Below are 23,532 nucleotides of genomic sequence, written 5' to 3' on the forward strand. Positions count from 1 at the left end.
GGATCGGTGCTGGGTCCACTACTTTTCATCATTGATAGAAATGATTTGGATATGAGCATAAGAAGTATAGTTAATAAGTTTGCAAATGATACCAAAATTGGAGGTGTAGTGGACAGCAAAGAAGGTTGCCTCAGATTACAACAGGCCAATGGGCTGAGAAGTGGCGGACGGAGTTTAATTTAGATAATGCGAGGTGCTGCATTATCTTAGCAGGACTTATACACTTAATGGTCAGACCCTAGGGAGTGTTGCTGAACAAAGAGACCTTGGAGTGCAGGTTCATAGCTCTTTGAAAGTAGAGTCATAGGTAGATAGGATAGTGAAGAAAGTGTTTGGTATGCTTTCCTTTATTGGTCAGTGTATTGAGTACAAGAGTTGGGAGGTCATGTTGGTTAGGCCACTTTTGGAATATTGCGTGCAATTCTGGTCTCCTTCCTATCAGAAAGATGTTATGAAACTTGAAAGAGTTCAGAAAAGATTTACAAGGATGTTGCCAGGTTTGGAAGATTTGAGCTATAGGGAGAGGTTGAATAGGCTGGGGCTGTTTTCCCTGGAGCATCGGAGGCTGAGGGGTGACCTTACAGAGGTTTATAAAATCATGAGGGACATGGATAGGATAAATAGACAAAGTTTTTTTTCTCCAGGGTAAGGGTTAGTCCAGAACTAGAGGGTATAGGTTTAGGGTGAGAGGGGAAAGATATAAAAGAGACCTAAGGGGCTGCTTTTTCACGTAGAGGGTGGTATATGTATGGAATGAGCTGCTAGAGGAAGTAGTAGAGGCTCATACAATTCCAACTTTTAAAAGGCATCTAGATGGGTCTATGAATAGGAAGGGTTTGGATGGATTTGGGCGGGTGCTGGCAGGTGGGATGTGTGGTCGGCATGGACGAGTTGGACTGAGGGGTCTGTTTCCATGTTGTACATCTCCATGACTCGATGACAGTGCTTGCACAGTCACCATTTGGTTAGCTTTTCATGCTGAATTTTTATTAATATCAATTTACACCATTTGCCACGGGAGCGATTCCCCAGAACATTAGCCTGGAGGTCTAGATTACTAGTCCAGTGACAGTGTCGTAATAATGTCACTTCCCCACTCATAATTCAGAATGAGCAATAAATGCTGGCTTTGATTTTTAAAACTTCATTCACAGGATGTGGGTGTCGCTGGCTAGGCCAACATTTATTGTCCATCCCTAATTGCTTGGAACACAGTTAAAAGTCAACCATATTGATGCAGATCTGCAGTCACATGCAGACCAGACCAGGTAAGGTTGGCAGTTTTTTTTCCTAAAGGACATCAGTGAACGAGATGGGTTTTTCCAACATTCAATGGTTTCATGATCATTGTTAGACCCTTAACTCCAGAATTTTTTAAAATTGAATTCCAACAGCTACCATGGTGGGATTTGAATCCAAGTCCCTATATTTTTAACTGGGTCTCTGTATTAATAGTCTAGCAATGATCCAAATAGGCCGTTGCTTATAGTTAATAAATGAATGAAAATGATTGGCGCAGCTGTCCCTCCCAATGAAATAATCTTCAGAATAATGTGAACCAAATTCTTAGACCTTTTCAAACATACCTGTACAGAAAGTAGGCAGTTCCACATCAACAGAAGCATGCCAAGACCAAACACTGCAGTTGCCACATTCCTCACATCCCACAAAGACTCCACCAATGGGATGCTCCCTACTTGCCAGTCATAGCAGAGGGTCATTGGTGCTAACAGAAGCCAAGCATTGAAGGTCAGCAGATAGGAGTACGTGAGAAACCTGCATTGTGAACAGAAAGAATTGAACTTTTATTTTATACAGCACTTTCTACAGATTAAAAAAAAAAATCACAAAAGGTGATGCAGTTTGACTCTTGCAGGAAAGGCAGCAGTCACATTATGCACAGCAAGATCTCACAAACAACAATGCAATCTATTTCAGTTTTTTGGTCAAGGGATTGGTATTGGCATTGGCCAAGAGAATTCCCTTGATCTTCTATGATACAAGTGGAAAGGGATCTTTTACAGTCATGTTAGAGGACAGTCCTCAGTTATCTCATCATCCAAAAGATGGTCCCTCCAACAGTATAGCACTCCCTCAGTACTGGATGGAATCTCAGTTTGTATTGAGCCTCAAACCTCTGGAGGTGTGACTCAACAAAGAACCTTCTGACTTGGAGAGAAGGATTTCAAACATCATCGTAATGTGTGAACATCAACAATGAAAACTAAGGACGACATTAAACAAAGGAGCATGAAACAAAACTTAAGAATAAATCAAAGTTACGCAACTGATGAACAAGGGGCTTGTAGACATGAATGCTCCCAAGATTCAACTGGTGGCCAGGCGCTCAATTGATGCAGTGGTGGGACATTATAGCCAGCTTTGAACAAGATCGGTTTTATCCTTCTATCATTCAAAATCATGGCCAACCTTCTATCCAACATTACCTACAGGTCCCTTCATTGTTAGAAAATCCAACAGTGTCAGCCTTGAGCAGATTCAATGACTGAATATCCATTGACCCTGGAATCGTGAATTCGGAAGATTCAAACTCGTCTTTCTCTCAAGCTCATCTGACTTTGGCTTGTCCTAAGAGGGTGAATTTGCAATTGAGACTCCCTTGCCAGTCAAAACATCTTCCCTGCATTTACCCTGCCAAGCCCCTTAAGAATTTTTTATGTTTCAGTGATGTCACCTCTCGTTCTTCAAAATTCAACAGGAGAACGTCAGGAGTGTGATGGAATACTCTCCACCTGCCTGGATGGGTGAAGTTCCACAACACTCAAGGTGCTCAACACCATCCAGCTCCCACTGCAGATATAGCTGATCACAATTGGAGCAACAAGTAGAATCCAACAGCTGACCATATGACCCTTGTAGAGACCCGAAAGCAAGATCTGAATCTAAAGCCCAGCAAGGATAAAGAGAGTGCCCAATCTACTGCACCAAACAGTTCCCTGGTTTAACTGGGAAACTGACTCAAGTAAGAGAAGGTTAGTGCTTGAACCTGAGAAGTGTAATTTTAAGAGACACTGAGCTCTTGAGTGTGTTAGGACTTAGACAGGATTGTACCTAGTGAGGAAGTAAGGGGAGAACGAAGCTGGGTTGTCTTGCTCTGAGAAGTTCGGCATGGAGCCTGCCATGATCCACACACGGAAAAACAGGATGAGGAGAACCTAGAAAGAGAGGCAGACGGAGTCAGCATAATATACATTTGACAACACACTACCAGCCAGTATAACACAAACAGAATGCTTCTTATGTTTCAATAGTCCATAACACAATACAAATGTCAGCCATGGCTTAGTCGGTAGCACTTCTGGATCTGAACCAGAAGGTCTTGGGTTCAAGTCCCATTTCCATGCAAAAACAAACTAAAGCTGACTGACCAGTGAAAATGGTCGGAGTGGCATCAGTTTGAGAACATGAGAGATCTTCTTGGGAATATGACCAGCATTTATCTCTCAATCAATCAAAAGAAAACAATCAGACCATCAGCACATTGCAGTGATTCCATGAATTGATCTCCGACAGCAATGTGGAAGTAGGCCATTTGGGCAATCATGTCCGTACAGATCCCAAACCCCTACCCTATCCCTCACATCTTCCACAGCTAACCATCCAACCTACACTTCTTTGGACTGTGGGAGACATGGTGAGAAAGTGCAAATGCCACACAGAAAGTCGCCCAAGGGGTGGAATCAAACACAGGTCCCTGGTGCTGTGAGACAGCAGTGCTAACCATTGCCACTCCATGCAAGTTGATTATTTGCTTCCCTGTGCACTTCATTGCACTTGGGGAGATCCTGAGTTTGTGAATGGTGCCAGATAAATGCAAGACTGCATCCTGGCATGACAGAGCAGACCAAATCAGGAAGGATTGAGTGGAATGGGCGCATATTCGTTGGATGGATTCAAAGATTGAAAGGTGATTTCATTAAAATGTATAAAATTCTGAGGACCCTTGACAAGATAAAAACCGAAAGATACGTTTACACAATGGTAGAAGTAGGATTATTGCCTCAGGATTAGGGATTTGCCATTCAGGACTGAGATGAGAAATCTCTTCAGACATTTATGAATTTTTGGAATTCTCCAGTACAGAAGCTAATTCTTGAATTGATTTAACTCTGAGATTGATAGTTTTTTTTGACATCAAGGGAGGTGAACAATATAGACCCAAAAGGGGAAACAGGAGTTGATGCAGAAAATCAGTTGTGATCTTTCAAAATAATGGCGCAGGGTCAACAGAGTATGAGGTCTCCTGCTGTTCATATCGCTCAGATTCGTACATTCCAAATCATCCTCTTCTTTTGGAAGTCAGTGTTTTCCCCATCTCTCCAGAGTATTTTTGAAAAAGCATTTTTGGGTTTGATTCTCACTTTGAGTGAGCTACACACAACAGATTACACATTAGGTTAAAATAATATGTGCTAAAGTCCTTAACATGTCTATGTTTTTTGGTCTGGTAATGTTAGTCCTGCAGACATTCTGACACAATGTGAGATAATACTTAAGGATGAATTCCTGTCAAGGAAAAGGTAGATCCAAGGTCAGGTGCTAGTGGTGGCACAGCTTGGCTATCAGCACTGCCAGATGGCAGCAGATGGGCAAGGAATGTAACCTTGCCACATCGCCTTTGTTTGCCTGACAGGCCACTGCTACATTAGCTTTCACAGTCCTGTCATCTAGCGTTAGCCCTCTTGTCATTTCCTCAGTCTCCAGATGTCAAGGTTATCATTAATTGTCATTACTTCCAGGTCACCTCACAACAGTGTGCAATCAAGGGTTATTGGGAGGAGGCAGGAAAGGGCAGTTGAGGATTATCAGATCAGTCGTGACCTAATTGAATAGCAGAGCGGGCTTGATGGGCAGAATGGCCGACTTCTGTTCCTACATCTTACGATCTTCACAGTAGCCCCTAATCTAAGAGTTGACAAAAGTACAGCATTCTTTTGCTTTCACAAAAAGGAAATGAAGTAAATAGAATTTAAAAAGCAATTTTCAGCCCTGAAAAATATTTGATGAGCTCAAAGAATTTTGTAGCATTTCACTTTAAGTGAAATTTTGAGGTTGAAGGGATAAAAATGGATAAAACTCAAGTTATATGATGAGGTAAGCACAGACACAACAGATCGAATGGCCTCTGCTGTGCTGTGATTCTATGAAGCTGAACAACGCAGAAGCCTTTAATTAGAATAAATTGAGAATAAATGTAGACTCTCTCAGGTTGAGAAGAGACATTTGTTACTGAACAGCAAGTCCACTTTGATTAAATAAACTGTGCACTAAATGAGAAGCACAGAAGATTTAGGGAATTTCAAGTTCTATCCCATTAATGTCAATTTGCCACATGCTCAGAGAACTCCACGCATCTGTAATGTAGCCCCAAAAAGCCACAAAAACCGATAGCCTGCAGAATCGGAGACACTAAAGTTTACTCTCACTTATTCTTTCCTGCTGAGAAATTCCAGCTTGTGGATATTCCGCCCTGCCTCCTCTATGCCTCCAGCTGTGGCTTAGTTCGAGCACTCTTGCTCCAGAACTCAAAGATTCTGAACTCCAAAGACTGGAACGCAAAAATTAGATGGACTTTTCAGTGCTGCAATATTTGAGGTGCTGCTCTCCAGCTGAGATGACCTGCCTTCTGTCCAGCCAAGGAGATAAGGATCCCAAGCTAATATTCCAAGATTAATAGGTCAATTCGCCCAGTGTCCAGGCCAACATTTTACCCTTCCATCATCATCATTAGTATAGATTAACGCTTTGACCTATGCTATCACTAACTGTCAGACCCTCCAACGAGCAAATTGGTTACCACCCTCCCTTCAGTGGCCACACTGCAAAAAAGTCGGGTGCGAGTCCCAAGGTCCCAAAGGGTAGAGTGTTTTCTTTCATAGTGGTCTCCCACATTTTTCAATACTCTGACCAAAATCATAGAAGAAATCCCAATGGTTTAAAATTCTGATGGTGACTTAAGTCCTTCCAGTTTTCTCAAACTTAATTAATTTTAGAGGCATCAAGTCACAGAGATTTACAAGACGGAAACAGACCCCTCAGTCCAACTCGCAAATGCCAATCAGATTTCCAAAATTAATCTCATCCCATTTGCCAGCATTTGACCCATATTCCTCTCAATCCTTTCTAGTCATCTACCCATCCAGATGCCTTTTAAATGTTGTCATTGTACCAGCCTCTAGCACTTCCTCTGGCAGCTCATTCCATACACGCACCACCCTCTGCACAAAAAGGTTACCCATTAGGTCCCTTTTAAATCTTTCCCCTCTCACTATAAACCTATGCCCTCTAGAACTGCACTTCCTTACCCTGGGGAAAAGACCTGGCTATTCAGTCTATCCATGCCCCTCATGATTTTATAAACCTCCATGAGGTCACCCCTCAGCCTCTGATGCTCCAGGGAAAACAGCCCCAGCTATTCAACCTCTCCCTATAGCTCAAGCCCTCTAACCCCAGCAACATGCTTGTAAATCTTTCCTAAACCCTTTCAAGTTTAACAGCATCTTTCCTCTAGCAGGGAGATCAGAATTAAACACAGTATTTCAAACATGGCCTAACCAATATCCTTTACAACCATAACATGACCTCCCAACTCCTATACTCAATGTACTGACCAATGAAGGCAAACTTACCAAATACCACCTTTACCACCCGGTCAACAACGCACCTGCACCCAAGGTTTTTTTTTATTAACACTTCCCCCAGGCTCTACCATTAAGTGTATAAGTCCTTTAGATATTAAATAGGTAATTTAATCATTTATTAATTTAAAACAAGTAATTTAGAGGTTCACTGGCAGACAGCAATGCAACTGAACTTACAACGCAGAACAAATGAACCCATCTTCAGGTCACAGAATTCACCTGACCTCTGCACCTTCATTTATGGGTCATTTGTTCTATTGTGTAACGGGGCAGTCAAAGACTGTGTTGAGACAGTGAGCCTTAGCTGGCAGGGGAGTAAGAACTGGCCTCAGTGTCATGAATCAGGAAGGAGACAAATGCCTTCATTTATGGGTTTCAGATGGACGTCAGCACTGATGGGTACTGGATAGGATTGGGATGGCCTGTCGTTATGGCGAATGGCTAAATCTCCCAGTTAAGTACTGAAAGGTAGCAGTACCTTTAGCGAGGAATCAACACCTTCAAGAATGGAAGTGGAGGACATAAAACTGAATATTCACTTATAACCCATTATATGGTGAAGCTAGAATTAATGTTCATATTATGACCAGCTTGGCAGAAAGTGAGGACTGAGGATTAAACAGGCCACACAGGCTGCTGGCTTTTGATGGTGTCCTCAGCTGCCATTTTAATTTGCCAAATTGATTTATTTTCCCACATGACCTCAGAAACAATCAGCATGAAAGCCCTGGGTTTCAAATGCAGTTTGAAGTTGCAATGAGTCAAGCCTGAATGACACAAAGCTCCCAGCAGAATAGTAAATCCAATAGAAATGAGCCCCACGATAAGCCAAAGTTCCAAACTGACAACTCCAGACTGCATAGGCTTTTCACACGACCACAATGAGCAAACCAGGGTAGTGCTCGACCGCACAAACTCATGCAGTGCTAGGCAAGCAATCATTTGACATTGCAATCTTCCTGTGAAAGGATGTGCAAATTTGGCTCAAACAAGGTCAGGCTATCGGAAGGTGCAAACAAGTGGAATTATAGAGACATTTTCACACCATTACTCCTGCACTGGGTTTTCATTTGGCAATTTACTTTAAGTGGAGTGGATTTGCGGGAAAGTCAAAAGACATAGGGGCCTCCCCTGCTATCTCAAAGCTCCAGTTTACATTAATTTCTAGGCAGGATTTGCTGTGTAGATCAAGAAAAAAATTGAATAAAATTGATTCCCACTCAACTCCAAAATATACCCATCTCCCAGCACAAACTGCACCAAATGACAATATGGATTTTTCAGCTTTGTCTTGGGTCTGTGGTTTATGTAACACTAATGAATGGAGACTGTGGGGCCCTCACTAATGGAAGTCAGCCAGTCAGCTGGAAATGGACAGTCAATGCAAGTTGACAGCTGGGCTTTCTGCTTGAATATTGGTGCATTGAGGTGGAATTTCTGTGGCGCTTCAGTGGCTGTAAATTAACTGCTGACTAAGGGTGTCCCTGTACTCAGATGCATGCCAATGAACAAAGGAAATCCACTCTAAATAGCAGCTCATGACACTCAGAGTAAAGTGCTATTGTCACCTTACACCCAACACTATGAAAACTGACAGCAGCATAATCTTGGCAGAACATTTGGGATTGCTAAAGAAATTCAGGAACTGATTCTCCCTTGTTGCTGAGTTCAATGCTCCCTGTACAGTTTTTTTGTTCTTTTGTGGGACATGGGTGTCGCTGACTGGGCCAGCATTTATTGCTGCCCCTAGTTGCCCTTGAGAAGGTGGGAGTAAGCTGCTTCCTAGAACTGCTGCTGTCCACCTGCTGTGGGTTGACCCACAATGCCATTGGGAAGGGAATCAGAGGATTGTGACCCAGCGACAGTGAAGGAACGGTGCTATATTGCCAAGTCAGGATGGTGAGTTGCCTGGAGGAGAACTTGCAGGGGGCGATGTTCCCATGTATCTGCTGCCCTTGTCCTTCTAAATGGAAGTGATTTTGAGTTGGAAGTCACTGTCTGAGGACATTTGGTGAATTTCTGCAGTGCATCTTGTAGATAGTGCACACTGCTGCTACTGAGTGTCGGTGGTGGAGGGAGTGGATGTAGTGCCAATCTATTATTAAGAAAGATGTTGATTTGAGATCTGCGAAAACAATCTTCCACACATACCATTATAGACGTCATTGACTGGTCACGTGTTCTATGCAGAACCCACCCTATAAGACCATAAGACATAGGAGTGAAAGTAAGGCCATTCGGCCCATCGGGTCCATCCGCCATTCAATCATGGCTGATGGGCACTTCAACAGCCACCTACTTCGGTTCTAATGAAATCAATCTGCCTAAATCTAATGCACTACATGTTAAGTATCCCAGTGACAATTCTTGTCTAGGCTTAGAAAAGCTGTAAGCTAAAGAATGCAATTTGTTCTGGAAGAAGTTTGTTTTTTTATTTACTTGGAATCCTCTATCAATTCGTTGGTAAATAAGTCCAGACATTAACTTAAGCTCTTGCAAATTGCTTAACAGTGTGCCATCACCAGCTTTTGGAGAACAAATGAAAACACGGAAGACGTTCTATGCACTCCTCACTGGTTGCAACAGCCACTGTAGGCGCAAGTTCCACTGACCTGAGCTTTGGCTGATAAAAGCCTATAGGTATTGGAAACTGTGGCGAAGTTGTGGGAATGGTAAAATGCAAACATTAGTACTGAATTACCCATCTTGCCCTCACATGTAATGGCTTGCCACTGCAAGGACTCCAACCTAAAATTCTCTAGTCTCCCAATATTGTTCCAATGCAACTATAAAAGAGGCCTGAATGCCCGTGGTGAGCATAAAGAGTCTGTACTGCAGTAAAGATTATTCACCCGAGAGAGTCTGGCTCAAGTCAAGGATAAATACAGCAAAAAGAAACTTCTAATTCTTCCTCAATTCTAGCCTTGTCCGACATTTCAACTTGACAACTTGCTTTGTTAGCACTAGGTTTTAGTAGAGTTTATGCAAAGGTCACTTAAACCAGTGCAGCTTCACCAAGGGGAGGGAAGACAAACAGTGCACTGGTGATTGAAAAAGAACATAACCAAGAGCCTTCTCAATTTGTTAAAGTTTACTTCAAACTTCCTCCAAAAAATAACAAATTGTAGTGGGTTTAACAGAGAAAAGAAAACCCCCAGGAGAATTAAACAGACAAAAGACGCTTAAATAAGGTGTTACCTAAAAGGCGACCACACAAGATTGAAGCTTGCAGTATTTGCAGTAATGTGATTAATGAAAGAGAACAGAAAGTCAGGAAAAACGAACCATTTTCCATTTGGCAAAATGTAACAGCAGTCTGCCGCAGGGATCTGTGTTGGGGGGGCTCATTCATTTAAAATTTTTATGAACAAATTGGATTAATCTTAATCTTGTTGCCAAATGTGCTGACAATACAAGGTCAGGTGGAAAAGTAAGCGTCATAAGGAAACAACGGGACATAGATGAGTAGACAAGGTGGTGGTCAGTAAATATTAAAGTGGGGGGTGGGGGGTGGTAGTGTGAGGCTGTCCACATTATTAGGAAGATGAGAGAAGCAAAACATTATTTTCAAAAACGGATAATGCTGTGGGATCTGAGTGCCCTTGTGTATATGAGGCACAAAATCTAGCACGCAGGTACAGGAAGGCAAATGGACTGTTAGCTTTTAATTGAAATGGGATGGAAGAAAAAAAAAGGATGGAAGTCTTGCCACACCTGCATCGGTCATTGCCAAAATAACACCTCGAAACCTCTGTACAATTTGGTCACCTTACTTAAGAAAGGACATAATTGCATGTTCAGGGAAGATTCACTATGCTCATTCCTGGGATGAAGCAATTACCTCGAGGAAAGCAATTACCTCAAACAAATTGGGCCTACACTCTTTGGAACTTACAAGACATGGATGAGATCGTGTTGACACATAGAAGATTCTGAGGGGGCTTTACAGGGTGAGGGAATGCCTCCCTTGGGGAATACAGACCCATTTAAACAGCTTAAAAATAAGGAATCTCCTAAATGTAACCTCAACCTGAGCTACAAATCGTCTCAGGAGTCTCCTCCTTAAGGAGGAATTTCTTCTCTCTCAGGGTTGTTAGCCTTTGGAATTCTCTTGCACAGAAAACAGCAAAGGCTGTGTCATTGAATATATTCAAGAGAGAGTGAGATTTTTCATCGACAGTGAAGTCAAGGGTCATGGGTCATGGGTATTGAGGTGGGGACAAGCCAGCAGGAGAGTGAAGGTATGGTCTCAATCTGCTCAGCCACGATGTTACTGGATGGCAGAGAGGGCTTGAAGGTCTGAATAGCCTTCTCCTACTCATATCCCTTGGGATCTTATGGCACATTCACCCAATAAATCGATTTGGCTGCAGCAAAGTGAACCTAAAGTTTGCTCTAGTTGGAGCCAGTGTCTATGGCCTGAAGAACTCACTCTATTCCAATTCCTCCAGTCTCACAACAATTAGACCTAAATACTAGCCAAACCATTAAAATTTCTTTTAGCAAATGCCCCTGTTTAGCAGTTCTGGTGAGCGTTGCATATTTTATAAGGGGAATGGCGAAGGAAGATAAAACAATTACAATTGGAACAGCTGCAGTTCAATCCCACCCAGTGGCTGATTTGATTAAGGCAGTGAGTCACATAACAATGTATGGTCTCTGCTGAGTTTGATTGGGCTCAGATAGGAACTGGTAATGATGGGGGATCACAGAGATCAGCAGATCATGTTCAATCACAATGCTGAAGTCTGTAACTGGAATCAAAGGACAACAATGAGCAAATGCCCACATGTAAAAACCTAGTTTTGAGAGGTCACCGTCTCATCCACCCACTGTGCCAGAATGACAGCTATTGCTGTTCTATCTGAGGTGAGCTGACAAAGTACACATCATGAATGTTACTGAGTGGATGATCTCATTGAGCCTTCAGAAGAGCTAGTTACCTTGTTAGTTCTTTCTTTCTTTGCTCATTCTATTGTGTTGCATTAGTATGCAGCGTAGATGTGTGAAAATAGTCATTCACGCTACTTCTTGCTGTTGATCTGAGATACCAACGGCCAATTCAAAGCCATTACTTTATCTTTAATGGTTTGAGAGCGGCACGGTGGCACAGTGGTTAGCACTGCTGCCTCACAACGCCAGAGACCCGGGTTCAATTCCCGCCTCAGGTGACTGACTGTGTGGAGTTTGCACGTTCTCCCTGTGTCTGCGTGGGTTTCCTCCGGGTGCTCCGGTTTCCTCCCACAGTCCAAAGATGTGCAGGTCAGGTGAATTGGCCATGCTAAGTTGCGCGTAGTGTTAGGTAAGGGGTAAATGTAGGGGTATGGGTGGGTTGCGCTTCGGTGGGTCAGTGTGGACTTGTTGGGCCGAAGGGCCTGTTTCCACACTGTAATGTAATCTGTTTCTGCTTCTGTTTTATTTTGTTGCAAAGCTCACTACAAATAAAAGGTTGGCATGGCGGCTCAGTGGTTAGCAGTGCTACCTCACAGCACCAGTGACCCGGGTTTGATTCCAGCCTCAGGTGACTGTCTGTGTGGAGTTTGCACATTCTCCCTGTGTCTGCGTGGGCTTCCTTTGATCCTCCGGTTTCTTCCCACAGCCCAAAGATGTACAGGTTAGGTGAATTGACCAAGTTAAATTGTCCATAGTGTCCAGGGATGTGTAAGTTAGGTGCATTGGTCAGGGATAAATGTAGGGGAATGGGTCTGGGTGGGTTACTCTTTGAAGGGTCAATGCGGATTTGTTGGGCCAAATGGCCTGTTTCCACACTGTAGGGATTGTATGATGCTCCCTGACCCTGTGAGAGCCGAGATACTAAGAATAGTCAGGCAGTAAAGAACTCAGTTATGCAGATAACATCTATATATTGCTGCGATATAGCAGCAAGATGGAACAAAATAAGGGGAAGCAATTAAAGCAAAAGCAGACAGCCAGCACTAGCGTGCTTCCGAGAATATTGAAGAACAACAACAGAGGCTGTGGCCCTACAGATCAGTGAGGCAGCAGGGAGCAAGATTCACCCCTGCTCAGATAGAGTGGGCCTGACAGTCTGACATAATGCAGCACTGGGCACTCCTTAGGGAGACTGAATGGTTTCAAGCATCTAAAATACCTTTAAGAAGCAATTTACTTCTTGAGAGAAGGAGGAAGATTTCTTTTGGTGTAAGTGCACTTTGACTTTAAGGACATTGAAAGGTGCCACAGTGGGGTGGGAACCAGAGCAGCAGGTCAGTAAGTATAGAGACTAGGGAAGAATTTGGGACAAAGGCAAATATAGCTAAGAGGAAGAGTGGTCAGGGAGAGGCTACTGAGCTCGGCGGAACTGAAGGCTTGAACTGGATTTGCTTCAAATGCAAAAAAAATAACAGGTAATATGGATGAATTTAGAGCCTGGATTAATGTATGCAATTACGTTGTTGTTGCTATCACAGAGACATGGTTGTAGGAGGGACAAGATTGGCACCTTAATGTACTGGGATATCGATGCTTTAGATGAAACAGAGGAGGAAGCTGTATTAAGGTAGAGCTCAGGTAAAGGAAGAATGCAGTCACATGCTGGGGTTGTATTACATACCTCCCAACTGCCTGTGGAAAAGAGTAAAAAAGCTGTGTCGTCAGATTTTGGAAAGATGTAAAAATAACAGGGTTGTTGTGGTGGTTATTTTAACTTCCCCAACCACCCACCCAACCCACCCCCATCCCCCCTCCCCACCCCTCCCCCACACGTTACATTTGCTGGGACTCCCTTAGTGCCAGGAGATTGGATGGAGAGCAATTCATTAAGTGTGTCCAAGTAGGTTTTTGAAACAGGATGTGGCAAGTCCAACGAGAGGGGGGCCATACTGGACCTAGTATTGGGAAATGAGCCCAGCTAGGTGATCAAAGTTTCAGTGGGGGAGCATTTTAGGAATAATGCCCATAATTCCATAAGTTTTTGGATACTTATGAATAAAGACAAGTGTGGAACTCAGATGAAGGTGTTAAACTGGGGGAAGGCTACCAGTTAGGCAAGAATTAGAGAATGTGGATTGGGAGTGGCTGTTTGAGGGTAAATCCACATCTGACATGTGGGAGTCTTGTAAAGACCAATCAATTAGAGTGCAGGATTGACATGGTCCTGTGAAAATGAAGGACCGGAATGGCAGGATTTGGGAACCTTGGACCGCAGGGGAAATTATCAGCTTAGTCCAAAAAAAGGAAGCATACCCAAAGTTTAGGCAGTTAAAAGCAGACAAAGTCCGAGAAGAATATCGAGAAAGTAGGAAAGAGCTCACACAGGGAGTAGGGAAGGCTAAAAGGGGCTGTGAAATATCCATGGCCAGCAGGGTTAAGGGGAATCCCAAAGCATTTTATACAATATATTAGGAGCAAGAGGGTAGCTAGGGAAAGAGTAGGCCTCAAGGATAAAGGACGGAGGCTTTGGGTGGAGCCAGAGGAAATAGGTGAGATCCTTAATGAGTACTTTACATCAGTATTCACCAAAGAGAGGGGCGTGAGGGATACTGAGGTTATGAAAAGGTGTGTGAACACTCTCGGGCTGGTTAATATACTGAAGGAAGAAGTGTTGGGTCTCTTGAAATGTATTCAGGTAGACAGGCCCTCAGGCCAGATGGGATCTATCCCAGCATACAGTGGAAGGCAAGGCAGGAAATAGCTGGGGCCTTAACAGATATCTTTGCATCAGAGTTCCAAGGAAGGATCACTTGACCCAACTCAAAGGGTCTCTCTACAAATGCTGCGAGCCTGTTGAGCTTTTCCAGCAATTTTTGTTTTAGTTTCTGATTTACAATATCCACAGTGTTGTTTTTTTTTGGTTTTTATCTTTGCATCGTTTTTGGCGTCAGGAAAGGTTCCAGAGGACGGGAGAATGCCAATATTGTTCCTTTGTTTAAGAAGGGAAACGGATAATCCAGGTAATTTTAAGCCAGTGAGCCTGACGTCAGTGATGGGGAAGCTGTTGCAGAAGATACTGAGAGATAGGATTTATTCATACTTGGAAGTGAATGGGCTTGTTAGTGAAAGGCAGCATGGGTTTGTGCGGAGAAGGTAATATATCACTAACGTGACTGAGTTTTTTTGAGGTGGTGACAAGAATGATTGATGAGGCAAGGGCAGTGGGTGTCGTCCACATGGACTTTAGTAAGATATTTGATAAGGTACCTCATGGCAGGCTGGTACAAAAGGTAGAGTCTCATGCAATGCAGGGTGAGCTGGATGGATGGACACAAAACTAGCTTGGTCAGAGCAGACAGAGAGTAGTGATGGAAGGGTGTTTTTCAGAATAGAGATCAATAACAGGTGGGTATTCTGTAGGGACAAGTGCTGGTACCATAGTTGTTTGCCATATACATATATAAATGATCTAGATGAAAATATCGGTGATCTGATTAGTAAGTATGAGGATGACACCAAAACTGACAGACTTGCAGATAGTGAGGAGTATTGTCAGAAGATAGAATGGAATATAGATTGCAAATTTGGGCAGAGAAATGGCAGATGTAGTTTAATCTGATCAAATGTGAGATGACGCATTGTGGAAGATCAAGTTCATGTGCAATTTATATAATATATGGAAGAACCCTTAGCAGCTAGAGGGAGGGATTTAGGCTTACAGGCCCACAGATTCCTGAAAGGGGGGATATAAGTGGATAAGGTGGTCAAGAAGGCATATAACACTCTTGCCTTCATTGGCTAGGATATCAAATATAAAAGTTGGCAAGTTATGTTACAGCTGTAAAGGTGTAGTTAGGCCTCATTTGGAATACTAAGTGCAGTTCCGGTCACCACACTACCACCAGGACATGGGTGCTTTGGAGAGGGTGCAGCGAAGGTTTACCAGGGAGGTTGCCTGGTCTGGAGGGTTTTAATTGTGCAGAGAAGTTGGATAAACTAGGATTGCTTTCACTAAAAAGATGCAGGCTGAGGTGCGACTTGATATAGCTCTACAAAATTATGAGCGGCATTGATGGAGTGGATAGTCAGAGGGTTTTTCCCACGGTGGAAAGGTCCACTACAAGAGGGCACAGGCTCAAGGTGAGGGGGGAAAGCTGAGGGGAGAAGTGTGGAGAAAAAATTTCACACAGAGGGTGGTGGGTGCTTGAAATGCACTGCCAGTGGTGGTGGTGGTGGAAGCAGACACGTTACCAACATTTAAGGAGTATCTTGATAGACACATGAACGGGAGGTGAACAGAGGGATAGAAACCGCATATGGCAATAAGTAGCAGGTCTAAACAAGGACTAGGAATCCACGCAGGCCCCATGGGCCAAAAGGCCTACTCCTATGCTGTGTTGGGTTGTGTTATATTTGAATTGCTTGGAATTTGAATGACCTTCCCTATCAAAGCAGAGAGGCAGGTAAGAGGACAACCTTATTTGGAAGACCTGTACAAGTTCGACAGTGGACACTCTATATTCAAGACTGAGATGTAGGCATTGATTTTGTTTAAGTGTATCATGTGATATGGAACAATCGTGGCTAAATAGAATTGAGATGTAGTTAAGCTACAATGTAACTAAATAGAGATAACAGGCTAAACCTGTTCCTATGACATGTAAAAGATGCATGGCACAGTGGCTCAGTGGTTAGCACTGCTGCCTCACAGTACCAAGGTCCCAGGTTCGATTCCAGCCTTGGACAGATTATCTGTGTGGAGTTTGCACATTCTCCCCCCGTGTCTGTGTGGGTTTCCTCCAGATGCTCCGGTTTCCTCCAGATGCTCCAGTTTCCTCCCACAGTCCAAAGATGTGCAGGTCAGGTGGATTGGCCATGCTAAATTGCCCATGGTGTTAGGTGCATTAGTCAGAGGGAAATGGGTCTGGGTGGGTTACTCTTCGGAGGGTCGGTGTGGACTGGTTGGGCTGAAGGGCCTGTTTCCACACTGTAAGGAGTCTAATCATGCAATGAGGATTCACTAAGAGAATATAAGAGTTAAGAAGCTTTGGTTAAGAGAAACTTAGACAGCTAAGCTTACAGATGCATGCCCGTATGCAGGTATTTCAGATGTGAAAGGCAGATTCAACCCCATTTGATAATGCAAATTCCTATTAATCTCCAACCAGTCATAACCAAACCACATTTCTACAAGGAATTCTCCTCCCTCATCTAACTCAACTGCCATTATTTTAGTCTTATTACAAATACCAAAAATCATTCTCACTGGGGCAAAAATTTGACGAGTTTAATTTGTAGTTACTTACATACACAGTTACAAAACCAGCTCTCTTCAGGTACGGTGCAGACAATTTTAGCAGTCCTCCAATCCTGTCAGCTGATAGGTTTCTGAAATGTGAAAACCAGAAAGCTTTTAATCAAAACCAGCCCAAGGGGTAAAAGCTGACAAAACACAGATTCAGGGCTCTACCTGAGGCATTTTAATAGACTGATCTAAGTATAACTGGGCCACAATGCAGACCAGATATTTCAGGTTAGAGAGTTGGTCCAATGCTTTTACTGGGGCTGAAATCTGAAGCATCTGTCTCAGGTACCTGCCCCTAAAAATGGTAGGGAGCAATCAGCTTTGGTGCCAGCTCCTGATCACTATGACACACAAGTGAGGACAAGGTCAGGTCAGCATTTAATGTCCCTCCCTCTCTGTAAGGTTGACATTGCCTTAGTTTCATAAATGGAAAGTGAGTATGGTCAAGGTCCATTCCAAGCAGCTCCTGGACTCTGCTCTATGGTCTGTTCCCCAGGAAGCACACCGAGACAAACATTGACTGCGCTTGGGGGTCTATCAACTCTGTGAAAGTCAGAGGAGAGGAGAAGAGGAGAAAGTAAGGACTGCAGATGCTAAAGAGTCAGAGTCGAAAAACGTAGCGCTGGAAAAGCACAGCAGGTCAGGCAGCATCGGAGGAGCAGGAGAGTCGATGTTTTGGGCATAAGTCGCCTTACGAAGGAGGAAGGAGCGAGACAGAGAGGGTGAACTTGAAAGGGGCTTTGGCAGCTGAAGGCACTGCTGCCAATGCTGAAGCAATAAAAATTCGGGATGCAGAAGAGGCTGGAACTGGAGAACCACAGATATCTGCAGTTGGGTCAATGTGACAAGAGCAGAGCAAGTGGTTGTGACTCGGGAGAAATCACTAACCCAAGTGGGAAAACAGTCAATCTGGCAAGAGGGACTTATGGTCCAACTTGAATTGTGTATTTCAAAACAAACGACTCACATGGGCAATGCATTCATTTCCAAATATTATCGTCTTTTTTTTACTCCCTGGGAAGTCACTTTTGGGACTTAGAACCTTTGGCTCCACAATTAAGATACTAAACTAGGATGCTGGGCTGAAAATTCAACCGAAGAGAAATCTTAAGGAAAATCAGGACTGTGCCACTGCTGGGCAGTGCTAATAATGAACTAGTTCAACGAAAAGCATCACCCCATTAACGGGAGTCCTCCTTTTAAGACAACAACAAATGCTTTGAACCTTCCCCTTAGAATATTACACTCCAACAAACGTACAGGAATAAGGTGTGGCCCTCAAAGCTATTCTTAGCAGAACGTGCCACCAAAACTATGAAAGGGAAGCAAATTCTGCTAATTGAGGAAGTAACTCCCTCTTCTGCAGATGTGATAATCAGGTTTCACTTTCCACTCACTTAGCCAAACACTAATTCCACATGCTCCCCCACTAATTCTGCAAAATCTATGTGGTATTGAAAATCCTAACATCTCCCCTTCCTCTGTACTGCTGCCAATGCTTCCCCAGAGCTTAAAAATGTGTTGCTGGAAAAGCGCAGCAGGTCAGGCAGGTGGCACAGTGGTTAGCACTGCTGCTTCACAGCGCCCGAGACCCGGGTTCAATTCCCACCTCAGGCGACTCTCTGTGTGGAGTTTGCACATTCTCCCCGTGTCTGCGTGGGTTTCCTCTGGGTGCTCCGGTTTCCTCCCACAGTCTAAAAATGTGCAGGTTAGGTGAATTGGCCATGCTAAATTGCCCGTAGTGTTAGGTGAAGGGGTAAATGTAGGCGAATGGGTCTGGGTGGGTTACGCTTCGGAGGGTCGGTGTGGACTTGTTGGGCCGAAGGGCCTGTTTCCACACTGTAATTAATCTAATCTAATCTAATCATCAAAGGAACAGGAGAATCGACGTTTCGGGCATAAGCCCTTCTTCAGGAATGAGGAGGGTGGCATAAGCCCTTCTCCTGTTCCTTTGATGCTGCCTGACCTGTTGTGCTTTTCCAGCAACACATTTTTAAGCTCTGATCTCCAGCATCTGCAGTCCTCACTTTCTCCAATGTTTCCCCAGGCCTTTTTAACTCCAATTGAATGGAATAGAAAATTTTGATTTCACTGCACTTCAGATGTTATATTTCCAAATTTTGCCAGAATTATAACTTGTGATATTTATTAAGTCATACATCCATTCCAAGATCCTGTCTCATCATCAGAGAAAATCAAAAAAAACTGTCTAGGGTATAAAATATCAAAGATGGATTGTCTGCAGTCACCCCTCTGTTAGCTGAAGGCATCGGCTAGAACATACTTAATGGCAGACTTTGCAATCTAAATAGGGACATCTGCACAATACAAGGTTATTAACCTTATAGAACAGCCAATCTGAGACCGACCACAAACCAACAAAAACAGAAATTGCTGGAAAAGCTCTGCAGATCTGGCAGCAGCCCAACAGCAGAGTTAACGTTTTGAGTTGAGTGACCCTTCCTCAGAACGAGATGGCAACTGGGTACTAACAAGCCCTGCTGCAGAATCTGGAACAGTTTGGACACCTGCAAAGTGACCAGACCATGACTGAAAGGTGCCGGATGTATAATAGCATTGCGGACAGTCAGCATCAGCTTGGCTTGGACGCCACCCACATGAGCATGGTGGCTCAGTGGTTAGCACTGCTGCCTCTCAGCACCAGGGCCTCAGGTTCTATTCCAGCCTTGGGCAAGTTTGCACATTCTCCCTGTGTCTGTGTGGGTTTTCTCCAGGTGCTCCGGTTTCCCCCCCCACAATCCAAAGAAGTGCAGGTCAGGTGAATTGGCCATGCTAAATTGCCCAGAGTGTTAGGTGCATTAGTCAGAGGGAAATGGGTCTGGGTGGGTTACTCTTCAGAGGGTCGGTCTTGGGCCAAATGGCCTGTTTCCAAACTGTAGGGAATCTAATCTTAAAAAAAAACGTGGACAGAGGATGTCAATGTGTAAAAGACTGGGGGGTGTGACAGAAGGTGCCAAAGGTCCTGTCAGTAGACCATTCGGAAAACAGTGAGCATGCCAAGTTTTTTTGCAACTCCACCTTTTTATTAAAGAATCGAGCCTATTAAGCCAACAAGACTTAAGAAAGATGTTTGATGAATTTACGACCCACGCCTTCTCCTGACAAGCAAACGAAATAGCCAAAGCCCAGAATATTCTTTTGTTGCCTCCTCCCTAGCTGGCAGCCATCATTTTAAATGCTGCAATTTAAAAAAGAAACACCAAACACAATTCATCCTCGCACCTCAAAGGATTTCAGAAATGAAGTCATGCTCACACCTGGATGAAGCAAATGATTGAATTAGGATTCTAACACAGTTGGCAAGCAACAGGAAACTCCCCAGACTGCAGTCTGGCCCCAGTAACTTTGGGAATTGCCTGAAGCAATTCAGCCGTAAGCAGCAGGAGAGCAGACTAAGAGTCGAAACCCCCAACAACAATTGAATAGTCGCTTCATAGAAAAGTGCCTTTCAGTGCAGCACCACTACATAACGGCTCGGAATTCTCCATAATGTTTTGCCATGTAGCAATCCAGTGTGTGTCACCACTAAATCACTGTCATCTGTGACATGAAGCAGTTTCCATGGTTTCTGCTTTTATCGGGCAGCTACATTACGAAGAGACATGCCTGAACATAGAAAGTCAGGTTGTAATGACACATGGTTTAAAGTGACAATTAGATCCTTCAGTTTAGTGCCGGTTCTAGGAACTGGCCATCCATTTAGTCCCATTACCTTGTCCTGTTAAATATTTTCTTTGAGTCTGTGTGCACGCGTGTGCATGGGTGTGCGTGTGCATGCACGCAAGTGGGTGCCCGTGAGCAGGGCAACACTGACCCATCATTCAGCAGTGACCCATTCCATTACCTCACTACTGTCTGTGGGAGCTTGCTGTGCCCAATTTGGCTGCCATGTTTCACGTTTCTAATTTGCTTGACGGTGGCCACACTTCGGAAGCACTCAGTTTGCTGTGATTCACTTTGGGAATTTCTGAGCTGCACGACGGTACTGGACAGCCGCGAGTTATTCAGTTTAACTCTATTCCTTCTCAAAAGGAGCTGGATGGGGCAATGGTGAAAGATTCACACGACTGCAAATGGTTCAGGCCTCAGGGTTGAACCATGTACAGGAAGGGTGCCTGGGATTTAATTGGACAGTGAGGGGCACATCTACTGGCCAGAGAACTGAGGCAATCCTGTCTCACTTGGCCATGGAAAGCCCGACTGGATCTTCTGGAAGTTAACTTTAGGGGAGGTGACGGCCTATGGTCTTATCCTTGGAGCGCTAATCCAGAGGCCCAGGTAATGCTCTGGTCACCTGGGTATAAATCCTGCCGTGGCAGATCATGGACTTTGAATTCAATTTTTAAAAAGGTGACCGAGAATCCATTGCTGATTGTTGGAAAAACCCATTCATTCGGTTCACTTCAGGGAAGGAAACTGCCATGCTGACCTGGTCTGGCCTTGATGCGATTCCAGACCCACTGCAATGTGGTTAACTCCAAACTGTCCTCTGGGCAATTAGGGATGGCCAACAAACGCTGGCTTAGCTAATGCCGTCATCTTGTGAATCAATTAAGGAACAAGATGGCGCCTCCAAGAGCTGTCGGCCAATTAGAACACTGGCAGCATGTTGACCTGGGAGTGCAAAATGCCCTGTTCTAGTTGGTTAACCAAGATAGAGGATGCCCGAGAACAACGGTGGACAAGCCTGATTAACCTGGGCTGGTGAGGCAGGCCCTCGTGAGGGTATTGGTGGGGGTGGAATAGTGAAAAGGCAGAGGCCACCCTCCAGAGGCAATACTATGCCCAATGAGGAGGGGTGTTCATACCCCAAGTGTGCAAGAAGGGTACCAATATATACCTAGCAGGCTACCTAAATAGTCAAGTGCTTACCTGCCACAGGTAACACACATTTAAAAGAAAGATACCGTTACGTGGTTCTCAACTGTCTACTTGAGGGTATCCATTGGCATATAGGTTTATCCATCATCTTACACTCTGCAGGCAAAATACAAGCACTGGCCTGGAAACAGGTGCACATGCCAAAACCTTCCCTCCCACCCAAATCTCTGTTCCATGGTACACTCCTCAGAGCCCTGAAAAAAAAACAGTCTTGACCTACAAGTACATTATTTGCAACTTCCACAATGTCACTTGGAGAGGGGAGTCGTGATGAGAAGCTAGAGTGTCAAGAATACCTTGCAAAGGAAGAATGAAACAGGGAGCTTCCAAAGGTGAAGGCAGCTGGATAGAGATTCATTCCAATTCTAAGGATGGGTCATTTGACTCAAAATGTTAACTCTGATTTCCCTGCACACATGCTGCATGATCTGCTGTTTTTATCATAGAATCCCTAGAGTATGGAAACTCTATACTCTAGGGATTGGTCCAATCGGTTCACACCAACTTTCCGAAGAGTAACCCACTGAGACCCATTTATCCCTGACTAACGCACCTAACCTACACTTCCCTAAACACTATGGACAATTTAGCATTGCCAATTCACCTAACCTGCATAACTTTACATTGTGGAAGGAAACTGCAGCACCCAGAGGAAACCCACACAGACATGGGGAGAATGTGTAAACTCCACACAGACAGTCGCCAGAGGACGGAATCAAACCCAGGTCCCTGATGCTGTGGGGCAGCAGTGCTAACCACTGAGCCACCTTGCTGCCCTTTAGTTTGTAGAGAGTTTTACAAAACAGAAGAAGAAACCATTAAAGATAAAATAATGGCTTTGAATTGGCCCAGCAAATGGCCCACCCATGCTGTTGGTATCTTAGATTAACAGCAAGAAATAGCATGAATGACTATTCTCGCACATCCACGCTGCATACTAATGCAACACAATCGAACGAGCGAAGAAAGAAAGGAACTGACAGGGTGACTAGCTCTTCTGAAGGCTCAATGAGATCATCCACTCAGTAACTGAGCAGGACTGGCTAAGATGATCCCAGTTACCATTCATGATGTGTACTTTGTTCGTTCACTTCAGATAGAATGGCAATCACTGTCAGTCTGACACAGTGGGCAGATGAGACGGCGACCTGTAAAAGTTGTAGGTTCAAGACTCACTCTCGGCACAGGTGATGTTGGTTAATGCCAGTATTGAGCTGGAGCTAGATTGTCAGGCCTGCTGCCATGTGAAGGTCAGATGTTAAATCAATGTCCACTCTTTAATCATATTTAAAAAAAGCAGAATTTTTCTCCAGCGTTGGGACAACATTGGTTCCTCATTCAATGCCAAACCCGACGAGTTGGTATTTTATTCAAATTTTGAGAGACCATGCGCAAAATAACGTTGACCTTGCTAACATTGATCTTGCTTTGCCTACCTCCTCTGCAGCCGTAATCTTGTGTGCCTTGCTCTGTCTAAACATCTGATGATCTTTATGTCCTTGTTTGCTATGATCTACCTGCACTGCTTGCAGAACAAAGCAAGGTACTTAGCTACACGTGACTACAATAAATCAAATCAAATCAAATGTTGGCCCACTTAAGTTATGCTGACAGCACATCAGTTAAAACTTGGTTGGAAAGTGTGCTTGGAATGGGTGGAGAGCATGGAAAGCATTACAGGGAGATGCAAGTTTTCCTTCCAAGGGGTACTTTAATTAACAGTAGTGATCCAGCAAAGCTAAAAACTGTCCAGGGTGCCTCTTCTCTCAG

At 44.0% G+C, this 23,532-nt stretch overlaps 1 protein-coding gene across 1 annotated transcript in view; it reads right to left on the minus strand.

Annotated features, from left to right (window-relative positions):
* tmtc1 (transmembrane O-mannosyltransferase targeting cadherins 1) overlaps positions 1-23,532 on the minus strand; it is a 139,061-nt gene that overhangs the window by 80,436 nt on the left and 35,093 nt on the right. Inside the window, exons 4-6 of the mRNA XM_087996930.1 lie at positions 16,862-16,943; positions 3,073-3,176; positions 1,587-1,776 (exon numbers count right to left, since the gene is read on the minus strand). Coding sequence (XP_087853056.1) covers positions 1,587-1,776; positions 3,073-3,176; positions 16,862-16,943 — 376 coding nt within the window. The remainder of the gene's footprint in view (positions 1-1,586; positions 1,777-3,072; positions 3,177-16,861; positions 16,944-23,532) is intronic.

The sequence above is a fragment of the Chiloscyllium plagiosum genome, unplaced genomic scaffold (assembly GCF_037043375.1).
Source record: "Chiloscyllium plagiosum isolate Xiang-an unplaced genomic scaffold, Cpla_swu_hap1 HiC_scaffold_19, whole genome shotgun sequence".
Lineage (NCBI taxonomy): Eukaryota > Metazoa > Chordata > Chondrichthyes > Orectolobiformes > Hemiscylliidae > Chiloscyllium > Chiloscyllium plagiosum.